The 14,018-nt window shown below is 36.8% G+C and overlaps 1 protein-coding gene across 5 annotated transcripts in view; it reads left to right on the top strand.

The window, feature by feature from the left end:
- Window positions 1–14,018, top strand: part of NDRG3 (NDRG family member 3) — a 68,155-nt gene that overhangs the window by 19,634 nt on the left and 34,503 nt on the right. For all 5 annotated transcript variants that reach the window (XM_031953972.1, XM_031953975.1, XM_031953973.1 and 2 more), the window contains exon 2: window positions 2,276–2,374. In XM_031953972.1, the coding sequence (XP_031809832.1) occupies window positions 2,318–2,374 (57 nt within the window). In that variant the 5' untranslated portion in view covers window positions 2,276–2,317. The remainder of the gene's footprint in view (window positions 1–2,275; window positions 2,375–14,018) is intronic.

The following is a 14,018-nucleotide window of genomic DNA, read 5'->3' as shown; positions in this document are numbered from 1 at the left end:
AGATGGAATTTTCCACCATGTGATCTTGCTGTTCTGCAGGTCATTGGCAAAGCCTTGGGACAGTGTGAACTGAGCAAAATGTGGGGCTTTTAACAAAACCTTGGGTAATGTATCCTTAGGGTTTAGAATTCTTTCATGTGAAGTGTTCATGGCTGATGAAGGGTGACCTTATCTCTCTATCTGAGGATTTATTTTTGCAGAAATGCCTCCTTTTCTAGGATTATTTTGTTCTTTGTATGTGTATCCTGGAGGCTAGCACATGGTGGTGATGGTACTATTGTTGAGTTGTTCCTGTCCTAGTCTTGTGATTCCTTTGGGTCCCTGTTTGGCTCACTTGCATCTGAAGCCTTCAAGTCTTTAAATTCCCTTTGCCAAAGGTGAGGTGCATTTCTTAAGCTTTTATTTTTAAATTGTATTTTAAAATAAATATCCCTATTTGGTCCATTTAACATTTCAAAATGTTAAAAAAAAATTTTCTCAAAATTTGTCATGTAATCATTAAACATTTATTAAGCAATGTGCCAGACACAAGGACAAAAAAATGAAGCAAATGACAGCCCCTGCCCTCAAGAAGCCTACTATCTAATAGGGCAGACAACATTCAAATATATACAATTTAAATGGGAAGTAATTGCAAGAAGGAAAGCACTGAAATTAAGGAGGTTTGGAGCAGGCTTCCTGTTGGAGGTGGATTTTAGCCAGGAAGCTCAGTTGTGAAGAGCACAGGAGACATGGGGAACAAGCAAAGAAAATACCTGGAGCAGAGAAATGGAGTATCTTGTTTGTCATTCATGAAGGCAACTTCATTGGATTGAAGAATCCATATTGGGAGTAAGGTGAAATGCAAATAGGGAGTAAAGATAAATAGATTAGAAGGAGTACCACAAAGTCAGTTTTTTTAAGATGTCAACCCTATGAAATCTTTAATTCATTAATTCAACAAATATTTATTAAATGCCTTTTTGTATAAAGCACAAAGTTAAACACTAAGGAAGAGAAAACAAAGAAATAAAATAGTACCTGCTCCAAAGAGTTGATAGTGAAGGAAGACATATGTGAACTATAGATGTTGCCTGAGTTTCCAGTTGGATCCCTATACCAGTAGATGTAAATGAGCTGTGAGGGTAATTGGAAAGTATTGTTAGAAATTTTTAAAGTAACTGGATTTTAGCGCCTGAGCAACTGTGACCAACTACACACTTTGCACCTAACTGATAAAGTACCTGGAAGCTCCCAAGGCAATAACCATACATGAGTGAATATCAGTTGTCTGTCCCCATCAGGTCTGCTTTGGGTATATGGGCTGACAGTCGCAAAATTTTGTGGAGGGATCTCTAGCTGTGAACATCATCTTCCTTCAGCAGTGACTCACAGCTAAGAACAGAATGAATTAATTTGGGCTACTGGTAACAGCTCAGAAGAGGGCTGGTTACTTTGCATAGTAAGATTGACTTGCCAGCCCTCTCCTATCTGTCATCTCACTTTTGTTTGGGATTCATCTGGTCAAAAATGGTAAAACTCTTAAAGCTAATAGGAACCTTAAAGAAAATGTTGTCCATCTCTCTTATCATAAAGAAACAGGTCCAGATTGGGGAAGATTACTTATCTAAGAACATACAGTTTATAGCAGGTCTGGTATTAAAAATCAGGCCTCCTTGCAAACACTACTTTTTTAGTACTTGTGAGATTGGTTCCTCTTTCATAGTAGGGGTAACTTCTGACTTTACGAGCTCATGGGTCTAAAAGTAGAAAATTGGGAAGTGAATTTTTTTTTTTGACAGGATAATACAATTCAAAACTATGGGTTCTCTATTTTTAGTCTTTAAATTATGTACCTTCAAAGACAGCCATTGCTTGACTTCAGGAGGGGTTACTATTATTCTAAATCCTCAGACTATTGCCTATTGTTAAAATATTCGAAACTGCACTGAAAGCTCCATTTGTAACTTTTAAAAATTAATTCATATGTAAATTCACCAAATAAATGTTACATTTCAAATGAATAAGTAAAAACCAGGCATTCTGGTTCTTAAACATATGGTCTTTCATTGGAAATGTGATAGGCTGATTTAGGGACTTGATGGTGGCTGTGAATATTTCAATGTTCTTCCTTCTGTCCTCAGCTATTTGGGTCAGCTTTCTGATCTTATGGTTCCCGCGTCAGGCTGGCTGAAGTCAGTGAAGATGCTGGCCTACCACTGGTGGGGTTTTTCTGAGCTTTCCTTTCCCTCTCAGTCACTTATGTTACCTCTGCTCCCCTTGTTGTCTATTTCAGTGTTACCGGTTCCCCAAGGCCTCCGTGCTGCATCCTGCCCTCATGGACGAACTGCAAGACGTGCAGCTCACCGAGATCAAACCGCTCCTGAACGACAAGGTAAAAGCCTTTTGTCTACACTAGTGATGGAGCCCAACCCTCACTTTCTGGAATGCTTGTAATGCTTAATAGTGACGAGCTGAAAAACTGTCTGGCTTCATTTCACAGAGATCAGAGATTCTTTTTGGACTTCCTATGGTCCCTTGCTTTTTGTGGCCCTTCGTTTGAGGTTCCTCAAGATCTTAGAAGTTTGAGATTCTCCTGATCTTAGGAGGCTGAGATGTAGTGGAAGAAAAGCTGGCCCCAGGTCATGACTCTGCCAGCCTCTGTGACCCAGGCCATTTTCTTTCCTTCTGAAGGTGTCCTAGCCATGCTAGCTTCTATTAGGAGAGAGACAGCTCCCTACACCAAAGAAATGTCAAGTCTAGAACAAAAGCAAGAGCCCAAATCTAAAGCTGGCAGGGACCCCAGAAGGTGTCTTGTCCAGTGCCCTCATTTTATAAGGAAGGAAGCTGAAATTGAGGGATATTAAGTGCCCACTGCCACACATACAGAAAGGGGCAGCAGCAAGATTTGAACCCATTTCATCAAGTTAGTCTTTTCTTCCTCCCTCTCTCTCTCTTTTTCTCTCTCTTTCCCTCCCTTTCCTTCTGTCTCTGTCTCTCTGTCTTTGTCTCTGCTTCTCTATATGTTTCTTTCTCTCTCTTCTGTGTGTGTTTCCCTCTCTCTCATACACATACAAATACACACCATTTTAAAAACGGATGACTCAGCAATGACTTGACAGAATTAAGAAAGTAAGGGTACATACGGTTTAAACCAGAACCCAGCTGTGCTGACCCAAGTTCTTGTTCCCCATAGTTTCTGATGTGTAAACTCTGACATAAGCTCACTATTGCTCACAAGGAGGCAGAAGTTATTAGGTGCTGCTTTGTGAAGAATGAATACTCCAGACACCTGTACCATGCCATCCTTCATTTAATGTTGGTTTTGGGAGCCCACAGGGGAATAGGTTATATCTGGCCATCAGAACCATTTCCCTAGAAAACCCTCACAGACTCATTTGATAAAAGCTGATATTTCACATTATGGCTTTCTTCTTTTTGTTTATAGACTCTATTCTCTGTCAAAATCATAATTCCCTGGGAGTAAAAATATATTAGGCTTTCTCAGTTATTTGCTCTATGGTACAAGTGAATTCCTCAGACTCTTTTCTGAAAACACATTTGGTAGAAAATCTGTAGTCTATTCCCTCCCCAGAGCATATAGAGGGCACAAAGAAGGAGTGGGGGAAAGATCTGGGAGAGAAGTGGGTATTAAAACCTTCTTGAACAATTTTGGATAAGTATTTCTCTGACAATTATAATCCTTGGTTTCCTAAAGGAAGGGCCCTGATGTTGGTCCTAAAACTAGCATCTGTTCTATGCTCCACCGTTTTCCCATTAAGCCTATTCTCCCAAATCTCATCCCTTTAAATCTTATTTCACCTTTGAATCCTTTTTCATTCATCAAATTTCTCTCCCCATAGAAGTCTGTATACTTAATACCTCCATTTTTTTCTTTTTTGCTGCTTCCTCTCATACCATCCCAAAAAATTTCTTTAAGAGACATATTTTTTGTTGCTGTAAAGTGCTTTCACAAGATGCACCCCACAGTGGGGTGGAAGGAAACATAGCTTGTTAACGTAATTGGCTCTAGCCCTGGAAATGAACAACCAGTCTCATCATTGTTGTCAAGAAAATTCCCATTGGTCTTGTGTTTTTTTTTCGTACTGATTGATACTTGGCAGAAGACTTTGAGGTCTCTTAGGCTATCAGCAGGCACCCAGGCCAGGTTTGCTGGAGTTGGAAAAAGGATGGTTTCTTTCACTTAATAGGTATCCAGGATTCTTCAAGATTGAGGAGTAAGCATTGGAAGGGATTCTTTCTTGATCTTGGAAGTTTTAGAGGGCTTCTGAAGAGGAATGATACCAAAACAGTAATAGGAATTAGCATTTAGCTGACCTGGGTAGTCAAGATTTGGTCAGTTTGTCCACAACCTTTTGTTAAGTGTTTACTTGTGCTAGGGATATAAAAGATAGGCAAAAAGCAGACTCACTAAGAGGGCAAGTAGAGATATTTCTATTGTTTCATCCTGGTGTTGCAAGGCTCCACCCTGATGGTTTTGCCTGGTCTGATCTGTCATCTCTTCCTTAGAAAGCACCTAACCCTCTCTGGGCTGTCCCTGCTAGACTCTCCTGGTTCAGCGTGACTCTGCGTAAGTACATATGGGAAGGCTTTTGGATAGACCAAAATGGTAGCATCTTTAAAGGAAAATGTCCCATCACAATGTCTCCAACCACCAGATTCCTTTTTTTGTAAACTTGTTAAAAAATATCATCTCAGACACTTACCAAGAAACTGAAGGAAGAAAGAGTCCTAGATATGAAGGGGAAAGGAAAGAGGTCTCTAAATTTGTATCTGCTTATTGCCATAGGGCCTCTTAGTGTTTGAGGATCTCTAATATTCCTACCCATTCTGAAATTCTGAAAGCTGTCTGCTTCTGAGGTATTTGGACAACACTTCTGCTGCTGATGAGTCATCTGTTTGTTGGTAGTTTAATGTTGCAGGTGAAAGATTATCATTCCAGCCTATTTTGCTGCCAAATATTCTATTAAATTTGACTTCCTTTTAAGGACTAATACTTGTATTCCCTTAAGGAAGGATGTGCGGTGTAAATCAGAAGCTTCCTATCAAAGATACCTCTTAGCTTTAAAGAAGTTGTCCTGGGATGACTATGAAACTACTCGGAATATAGCCTTTCAGTCTCATGCTAGTTTTCTTTTGTCCATTTAATTTCAGTAAGCCTATAATATGTCAAATGCTTAAGATTATGGAAAACTGTCATCTTGTTATGGTTGTGTGCCTGGGCTGAAAACAAAGCTACAACACTAAAGATGTGTGTTACTGGTGTGAAAGGAGCAACCTAAAGATAAAATAGGACTGCCTTAAATTTGTGTAACACTCTACTGCTTTGAGTATGGACACATTTTTTTCATTATCACAATAACTCTATGAGCTAAGCCAAAATTTCTCCGGTTTACACATAAGGAAACTGAGGCAAAAAAATATAGAACTTACTCTAGGTCTCATAAATGGTGAATTGGAATGAGAACTAATTTGTTTCAATTCCTAATCCATTATTCTTTCTGCTATGTCCCATTGCCTCATTTAACTGGGAGTCCACAAACAAGAGGCCCCTCTGGGCATATTCTCTTTTTTTTTTTTTTTTTTTTTTAAATAGCTTTTTATTTACAAGACATATGCATGGGTAATTTTTCAGCATTGAAAAATTGCAAAATCTTTTGTTCCAATTTTTCCCCTCCTTCCACCCCCTCCCCCAGGTGGCAGGTTGACCAATATATGTTAAATATGTTAAAGTATTAGTTAAATACAATATATGTATACATGTTCTGGGCATATTCTCTAGCTGTTCCCATGCCTGGAATGTCCTCCTTCTTCTCTGATTTATCCTCTCTTATTGTCCCAACTAAAATTCTGCCTTCTCCTAAAAGCTTCCCTTAACCCTTCCCTCTGGTAAGTTATTTATCCTGTATATTTGTATGTTGTCTCCCTCATTAGAGTGAAAGCTCCTTGAGGGCAGGGACTGCCTTTTGCCTTTTCTTTTTGTGTCCCCATGGCTTAGCACAGGGCCTGGCACCTTAGTAGACACTTAATAAATGAATTTTGATTGACTGATTTCATAGCCCAAAGTCACTGCCACATCAGAATGCCTCACTGAAACGGTACTTCTGAAACAAAAGCGGTTCATTTATTTGTCTCTTAATTTCTACTGACCATCCTTTGTTAAATGTACTAATAAACAAAAGGGATGGGGAAAATAGAAAAATCAAGAGGTCTGGAATCAGCCTCTGAAAAACTTAGAAAATGATGAGAGAGGTTAGTTAGTAAATGATTGAAACTGGGAAGGAAGGAAATAATGATTCAGCATTACCTTAGTTGAATCACTTTAAAATAGTAAGTGAGCTTTGTTGAAACTTCCCAAAGCCTACAACCAGATAAACTTTTTTTTGTGGGCATTGTGATGATCAGATGAAAAAACTAATCTAGACAGGAGAGCTTAGTGATGAGTGTTTGTAGCTCCTCCAGTGCAGAGGGAGGAGTAGGTGAAGGCAGTTGTGTTCAGCCCTAAGATGGAGAGAGTCACTTCCAACCAGATTTGCCATCATTGGACCACTTCCAGTAAAAATTAAAGACCCTTGTTCTAGTATTTCCGTGACATTTTTGTTAAAGCAAATAAAAAACAAAATACACACATACCCTACATTTTTCTCTTGTGGTGTGTCCTAAGAAGCTTTTTTATAAAATTCATTATTATATAACCTTACAGGTCATTATTGAAGCTAAAGCTTAGATAATAATCAGAAGACAGGAATCATTGGAAACGATAAAAGATATGACTGAAGACAAGGAATAGGTGATGGTAGAAGTAGAAATAGATAGATAGTGTCATGGAAACAATGAACATGAGCTTGGACAGTCTTAAGTGGTAACAGACAAAAGGGACTAGAATGCTGTGGTCCATGTAGTTTGAACAAGAGCAACAAGTTTAATAGCATGTCTTATAGGGGAGCATATGGAACAGGTTTCATTTATTTATTTAATATTGTTTCCCCCTGTTACATTCAAAATAAACATTTCTTTTTAAAATTTTGGGTTCTCTTCCTTATCCCCATCCACAATTAAGAAACCAAATGCAAATTATGCAAAACATTTCCACAAAAGTCAAGTTATGAAAGAAAACATAATCTCTCAACCTAATAAAAATAAAAACCCTCAAGAAAAATTAAGTTAAAAAAGAAAGAGAGAATACTTCAATCTGTATTCTGACACAATCAGTTCCTTCTCTGGGTATGGATAAGATTTTTCATCATAAATCCTTCAGAGTAATTGTGGATGGTTGTACTACTGAGAATACCAAAATCATTTACAGCTGGTCATCCCAGAACATTGCTATTACTTTGTATGTAGTACATTTCACTTTGCTTGGGTATGAACCATGTATTATTCAACTTTCTAAACCCTTTTAGAAAATTAAACACATAACACATTATCTTCTCCCCAAGTACTTCAGTTGGTGATCTCATCAAAATTTCCACAAATTTAATTATTCTCACTATGCTGGTTACCATATCTATATTGCCCTAAATTCTCTGCTGATCTCTGATTTCACATCTCTAGCTGCCTTTCAGATATCTCCAATAGATCCAAAACTGAATTCTTTTCTCCTTAATCTTTTTCTTTAAATATTCCCCAGCTTTTCTACCTTCCTTATCATTGTGAAGAAAAACATCCTCCCAACCCCTCAGGTTCAAAACCTAGGAATCATTCGGCATTCCTTACCCACTCACCTAACTCATATCTTAATTCCTTGTGTCTTTGTTCTGTTAAGCTATTTATATAGTTTGCTCTGTACATATTTGTATGTTATTTCCCTCCTTGAAATCAGGTTCAATTGCCTCTTTTTGTGTCCCAGCATTTAGCACAGTGCCAGGCACACTGTAGGTACTTAATAAATATCGATTGATTGAATGTAGATTATTTGAATTGAAGTCTTTTCAGTGCACTGGCAGTAGGTTTGTATTGCAACCTTTTCATTAAATAATCTGTTGTACAAAGGCTATTTTACTAAAAACTTAAGATTAAAATTTTCTGGGAATAGTAATTTTTAAATCTCTACTTACATATACATACACCTGCATAGAATCATTCTGCATTTTGCAGAATTTTCATAACCATTTCACAGCCTTTCATAACCATTGTTAATAGGTTTCTATTTAAATATCAAATTTCAAAGTCACAGTATGTGATTGTAAATATATTGCTTAGCTTATCGTGCTTCTCCATTTTTTTTATTAAAGTTATTATTCCTTTTCCCATAAGTTCATTCTATACTTTATCCTTTCAAACAGTATCTTGTATAGTGTTAATCTTGTTCCTGAAACTTTTAATTTTAGATATTGAGAACTGCCTATCATGACCCTAATTCTCAGCATAATAATGGTACATTAATACTAACTCTTTATTCAAACCAAGCACCTTTTCCTGTATCCATCCAAGTGTATCCTAAACTAATTTGTTCATGGAACACTTGAAGTGTACTAATGAAATAAAAAAATGATGATTCAGGGAGGAAAGCCTATAGTAATGAGAGATTATGATACTTTGGGAAAATATCCGTTTTCGTATCAAAAATTTTGGTATTTCAATATATACAATTTCACATTTGATATTTTAAAGGGGAAAAATGTTACTAAAGATCATCATTTTCTCAAACAGTTTGGAAAATATTCCATTATTAGCACTTGTATCTTCAAGAATGCTTACCAGAACCTCTTCCCACTAAAATTACTTTCATAAAATCACTTTGTTTCTCTTTTTTCTTTGTCATTAGATTTATTGTTTATTTGCAGTTTAACTTCATATATATACATCTTTACAGTAGTTTTCCAAAATGGAAGAACCACGTTATATTTCTTGTTTCCTAATAATATCATTCTTTAAAATTTTCAGTATTTTAATTTCATTTTAATGTCATGGTTGTCCATGACATTTTGTGTCTGAAATCAGGACCTCATGAGGTTCAGATCCTGTCTCAGATACTAGCCATGTGACATAGTAAGTCAAGTTCTCTCAGCCCCAGGTTCTCCATCTCTAAAATGGGGATAATATTTCATGGTGCCTGCCTTCATAGAGTTGTTTTGAGGATCAAATAAGATTTTGTATATAAAGGATTTCTCAAAGCCCAAAATGTTCTTATAAAATTCAGTTGTTGTCCTACTCTAGCATCAACCTTGCTGATCAACAGAAATGATATATTTTCAGAATTAACAGAAGGAGCAAGTTAGGTGTTCACAGCTAATAGATAAACCCTTTTCTCCCACACTCTCAATGAAGTGCTTCCTAGAGGAAGATGTACTTGAAACCCTTGACTGCTGTCTCTAAAAGACCATTTACCAAAAATGGATATTAATGAAACCAATGCCCATAGAAACAAGTACTCCAAGAATTTACCAGATAAGAAATAGTTGCTTTATTTTTAATGAATTCAGAAAGTAAAGACATACTTTTCCAAGTAGTGGGGTGGGGAACTAATCTGATTAGATTAGATTCTCTGACACTAAATTCCATCAAAACGATATACTAAATTGGACTACTCCTGGAAAGACCACTGGCAAAACATGAACCCATGAAGCTGTAGCACTTCTAAAGAAATGTGTCATTAAAGCTAATACTGGGAGAGCAAGAAGAATCTATTTCTGTTTCTTCTCAGTCTCCCCAGAATTAAAATAGGAACCTCATCCTCTGAATCAGCTGTTACATTTTGGATAGCTTTCTTTTTTTTAACTACTTTTTTTAACCCCTTTTCCCTTATATTTTATTTCTTTTTTTTCCCCAGTAAAAACTTTTTTACTTTTCTTACCCAACAACTTAAAAAAAAAAATTAAAACCCTCCTAACAAATATGCATAATCAGACAAAACAGATTCTTTCATTCTTTCATTAGACATGTCCAAAAAGTTTGTCTTGATTTGAACCCTGCTTTTGTACCATTACCTCTCTCTCAGAATATGGGTAGTTAGCAAGGTTCACTTGAACCTTTTAGAATGGTGTTTGGTCATAGTCAGAGTTAAGTCTTTCAAATGTGCTGGGTCTGTTCAACTCTCTCTTCATTATTTCACATAAGTCTTTGCAGGATTTTCAGAACCATCCCTTTCTTAATTTCTTATGGCACAAATCATATCTAATTACATGCTTTTGCCAATTAATGGGCACTCCCTTTGTTTCCATTTCTTTTTCCTTACAAAAAAAGAACTGCTTTAAATAGTCTGCATATAGGTCCTTTTCTTCTTTCTTCAGTGCTTTGAGGTATAGACCTAGTGAAGGTATTGTTGGGTCAATGTATACTTTCTTTCTGAGTTTAGTTACTTTCTGAGCATAGTATCCCATTGCTTTCCAAGATAGCTGAATAAATTCACAGCTTCACTAGTAATACTTTTAATGTGCCTCTTTTCCTTTTTGGTCATCTTTGCCATTCTTAGTATATGAAGTGGAACCTTGACTATAGTTATTTTAATTTTTTTTTTTTTGTATTTTTTTTTTCATTAATTTTTGCATTTATTTGTGATAGCAGCATTTTTTAAAAATTTGACTATTGATAACTAATGTACCTTCCTTTGAGACCTGCTTGTTCATATCCATTGACCTGTTATGAGATAACATTTTTGTAAAAGATGGATCCCTGTTCCCCTCCTTGTTCAGCCAAAGAACTCTTCATACACTGTGATTTTTAAAGAACATTTGTCTATACACTATAGTAAGACCGGCAACAAACATCATAGATTTGTAATAGTAATCTGTCGCTTTCAATTCCTTTTAGGCTTAGTAAAGAGGCTCATTCTTCACAAAAACCCTTGTGACCATGTTGTCAAAAAGAGGGAGAATTCTTACACCTGAAAATAGACTTATAAAACTTATCAGGAGTTACTGACCCTCTTTGCTACAAAAAAAAAAAAAAAAAAAAAAACCTTGGGTTCCAGAATAGAGATTGGGTTTAGATAAGAGATTCTTTTAATCTTTTAAAAGGTTTTTGGTTTTTTTTAATTCAACATGGACCCCTCAAATTTTGGGGATGCAGGAAATTTGAGTATTTATATGCAAAAACTTAACAGGGATCTGTATTAATTGGCTCTGTTTTTCCAAGGTATTGAAAAAACAAGCATCCTATCTCAAGACTTAAAATGTTTGAAAACTGAAATCAAGCAGTTTTAAAGCATCTCTACTATATTCTAGTACTGGGAATATAAAGGCAAAAAATAAAATGGCCCCTTACTCTCAAATATTTTACATTCTCTCATAGGAGATAGGATGTAGACATACAAATATTTACAAAATAAATATATGCAAAATAAACCCAAAATAAGAGAATTGGACACTAGGAAGTTAGGAAAGTCTGTAGTAGAAGGCACTTAATCGGGCTTTTGAGGGGTTTCTAAGAGGCAGAAATGAGAACAGTACATTCTAGGTATGGATGGCACCCAGTGCAAAAGAATAAAGACAGTAAAGAGAACGTACAGAACAAATAAAAAGGCCAGTTTTGTTGGACCATAAAATGTGAGGAGGGCTAAGAGCCTAGACACAATAGGAAATGATTTAATAGGGTTATGAGAGACTGTCCAGATTTATGTTTTAGAATTTTGGTAGTTCTGTGGCAAATGGATTGGGGAGTTGAGATCTCAAGATTTTGTGAGTAAAATGGATCAGCTTTGGAAACTTAATGAATTTGAAGGAACAAGATTTAGGAGTCAAGAATAATGCTAAGTTCTGAACCCAGGTGCCTGGAAAGATAATACATCATTCTTATCAATATAGGAAAGTTGGGAAGAAGGCTTCCCTGGGAGAGGGGCTGTTAATGGGGAGCTGGAAACGTTACCAAATGGGATATGGTGACAACTCAGTCAAGGAGCTGGAAGAGGAACAAGCTGTCTGGCAGGAAGAAAACCAGAAAGAGTAGTGGCTTGAAACCCATGAGAAGAGAGGCTACGCAGCAGTATTAAACGTTGAAGAGAGAGCAATCTTTTAATAAACATGTATCAAATACCCACTATGTGCCAGGCTGTGGACACAGATAGAAAAAGGGAAAGCATTCCCTGCCCTCAAGGAGCTTATAATCTAATGGGGGAAAGGTAATATGAAAGCTGAAAAGCTGGGAGGTGGGTGGTTTGGGGAAGGGGACAAGGCGTATGGTGGAGAACTCAAAGGAGTCCAAATGGATTGCATCTGGGTGGGAAATGAGATTATGGTTGCCCAAGACCCCTTCTTAAGTGGAAGTTTTTAGAGTTTGTATTGTCACCCTTCAATCAGGGGGCAAAAGGCACTGAGGGGGGGAAGTGTGAGTCCGAAGGCTGATTGAGTTAGCAGGATGATGTTTCCCAACTGATGAGACTCCTGGTGACAGAGTAGAAAAATCCAAAAGGAGTGCAGCCCAGTTGGACATGAGAATCCCTTCCCTAAATGAAAGTTTTGAAGTTCATGACTCTGCCCTCCAAATTGAGAGGCAGAGGGCAACATTGAAATATGAATGCCAAGGTTAATTGGACCAATCCTTGGGCAAGAAGGATGAGAATTGAAAAGTACCCATTAGATTTGTCAGCTAAGAGATTGTTAGTAACTTTTGGAGAAAGTCTTTTCAGTTGATATGGTCAGTAATCAGATTGTAAAGAGAATTGAGAAGAGAGGAGTTATAAACAGCAAGTTAGTTTGCTTTTTCTAGGTATTTTGCTGTGAAAAGGAGGAAGCTGTAGGATAATATCTTGAGAGGATGGCTCTTGAGAACCATCTTTTTGGGTGGCTGGTACAGGTCTAGGAAGGAATATTGTAGGATCAGGTAGATTCGAACATGTTTGGGCAACATGAAGGAACCAGTAGATAGAAGGTGATGCAAAATTAAATCGGAGGACTTAATTATGAAGACAATCTATAAAAGACGAGAGGAGACAGTAAGATTAAGGGTAGATAGGTATAGAGAGTTGATTGTGTCAAAAGCTAGACTAAAAAGAGCAGTAGTGGATAAGGATGATAGGGGAACTAAAGATGCAGAGAAAGGGAAATTCAGGAGCTCTGGTCAGAGGAACTATTTTCCCTTAAAGTATGAGGTGTGGTGTTCAGCTGACTGAATGGAGAGAGTATGTGATGTGGAATGATGAGAAGAAAAAGTTCATCTTTCTGGGCAAAAAGATAGAGAATCAATTAGGAAAGAATAAAAAGATTTCCTTGTCTTGGTTAGAACTCAGTAGGTATTGAATTACATAAAATTTTAGTGGACCTAGACAATTTGAATATGTGAATTCTTCCAGTTCATTTTAGCTGAAGCTGGAGGAGTGAGGGGAAGTCAAGATTGAGAAATACAGAAGGTGGAGGGATCAGAGGCCACATGTGTGGGTTAAGGCAGGGTTTGGAAGCTAGAAATAAAAGATTTTGATTGGATAAAGGATTATTGGGTTTTTTGGTTATGGAACACTCGTGGGAAATGGTATTTGTGGCCATTCCTGTGTGTGAAATGGACTTGAAGAGTTAGATCATAGGAGCTGAAGTTGAAGAATTAGAAAGTTAGGGTTTTTGAGGAAACATCAGCATGTACATGGAAGTCACCTAATATAAAGGCAGGAGTAAGTACTAACTGAACTTGAGAATGGAGGGAGGACTAAGGACCAGTAAACAAGTTAATTATTAGAATTGAGTCCCCAATGGAACTGAAATGATAGCAATGAAAATTATGGAAATGAAAAGTGATGGCAGCAAAGGGAAAGCCCAGAAAGTGAGAATTTGAATCATTTTTAGTGTTTCTGGACTGACTCTAGGTGGTTCAAGTGTTTTCTGTTCTTTCTAAACAATTTATAGAATCTCTGAAAACCCTCATCAGATCTGTTTTGATCTGTTTTATAAAGCTTTTCTTTAAAAAAAAAATCAAAAGGTTTTAAAATACCATATAGTAGTATTAAATACATACTTTATCCCTACTCTGTATTGATAAGCTTCACCTCTTGAAAAAGAACAGATAGTTTCATCTTACTGCTAAAATATATGAAACCCTTAAAAAAAGTATTCTCATCAATTAAAATTACTCAATTTTTAAAATTAGCTTGC

This window comes from Sarcophilus harrisii, chromosome 2 (genome assembly GCF_902635505.1).
Source record: "Sarcophilus harrisii chromosome 2, mSarHar1.11, whole genome shotgun sequence".
Lineage (NCBI taxonomy): Eukaryota > Metazoa > Chordata > Mammalia > Dasyuromorphia > Dasyuridae > Sarcophilus > Sarcophilus harrisii.
Note: the sequence above shows the minus strand (reverse complement) of the source record. Positions and strands in the feature narration are given on the sequence as shown.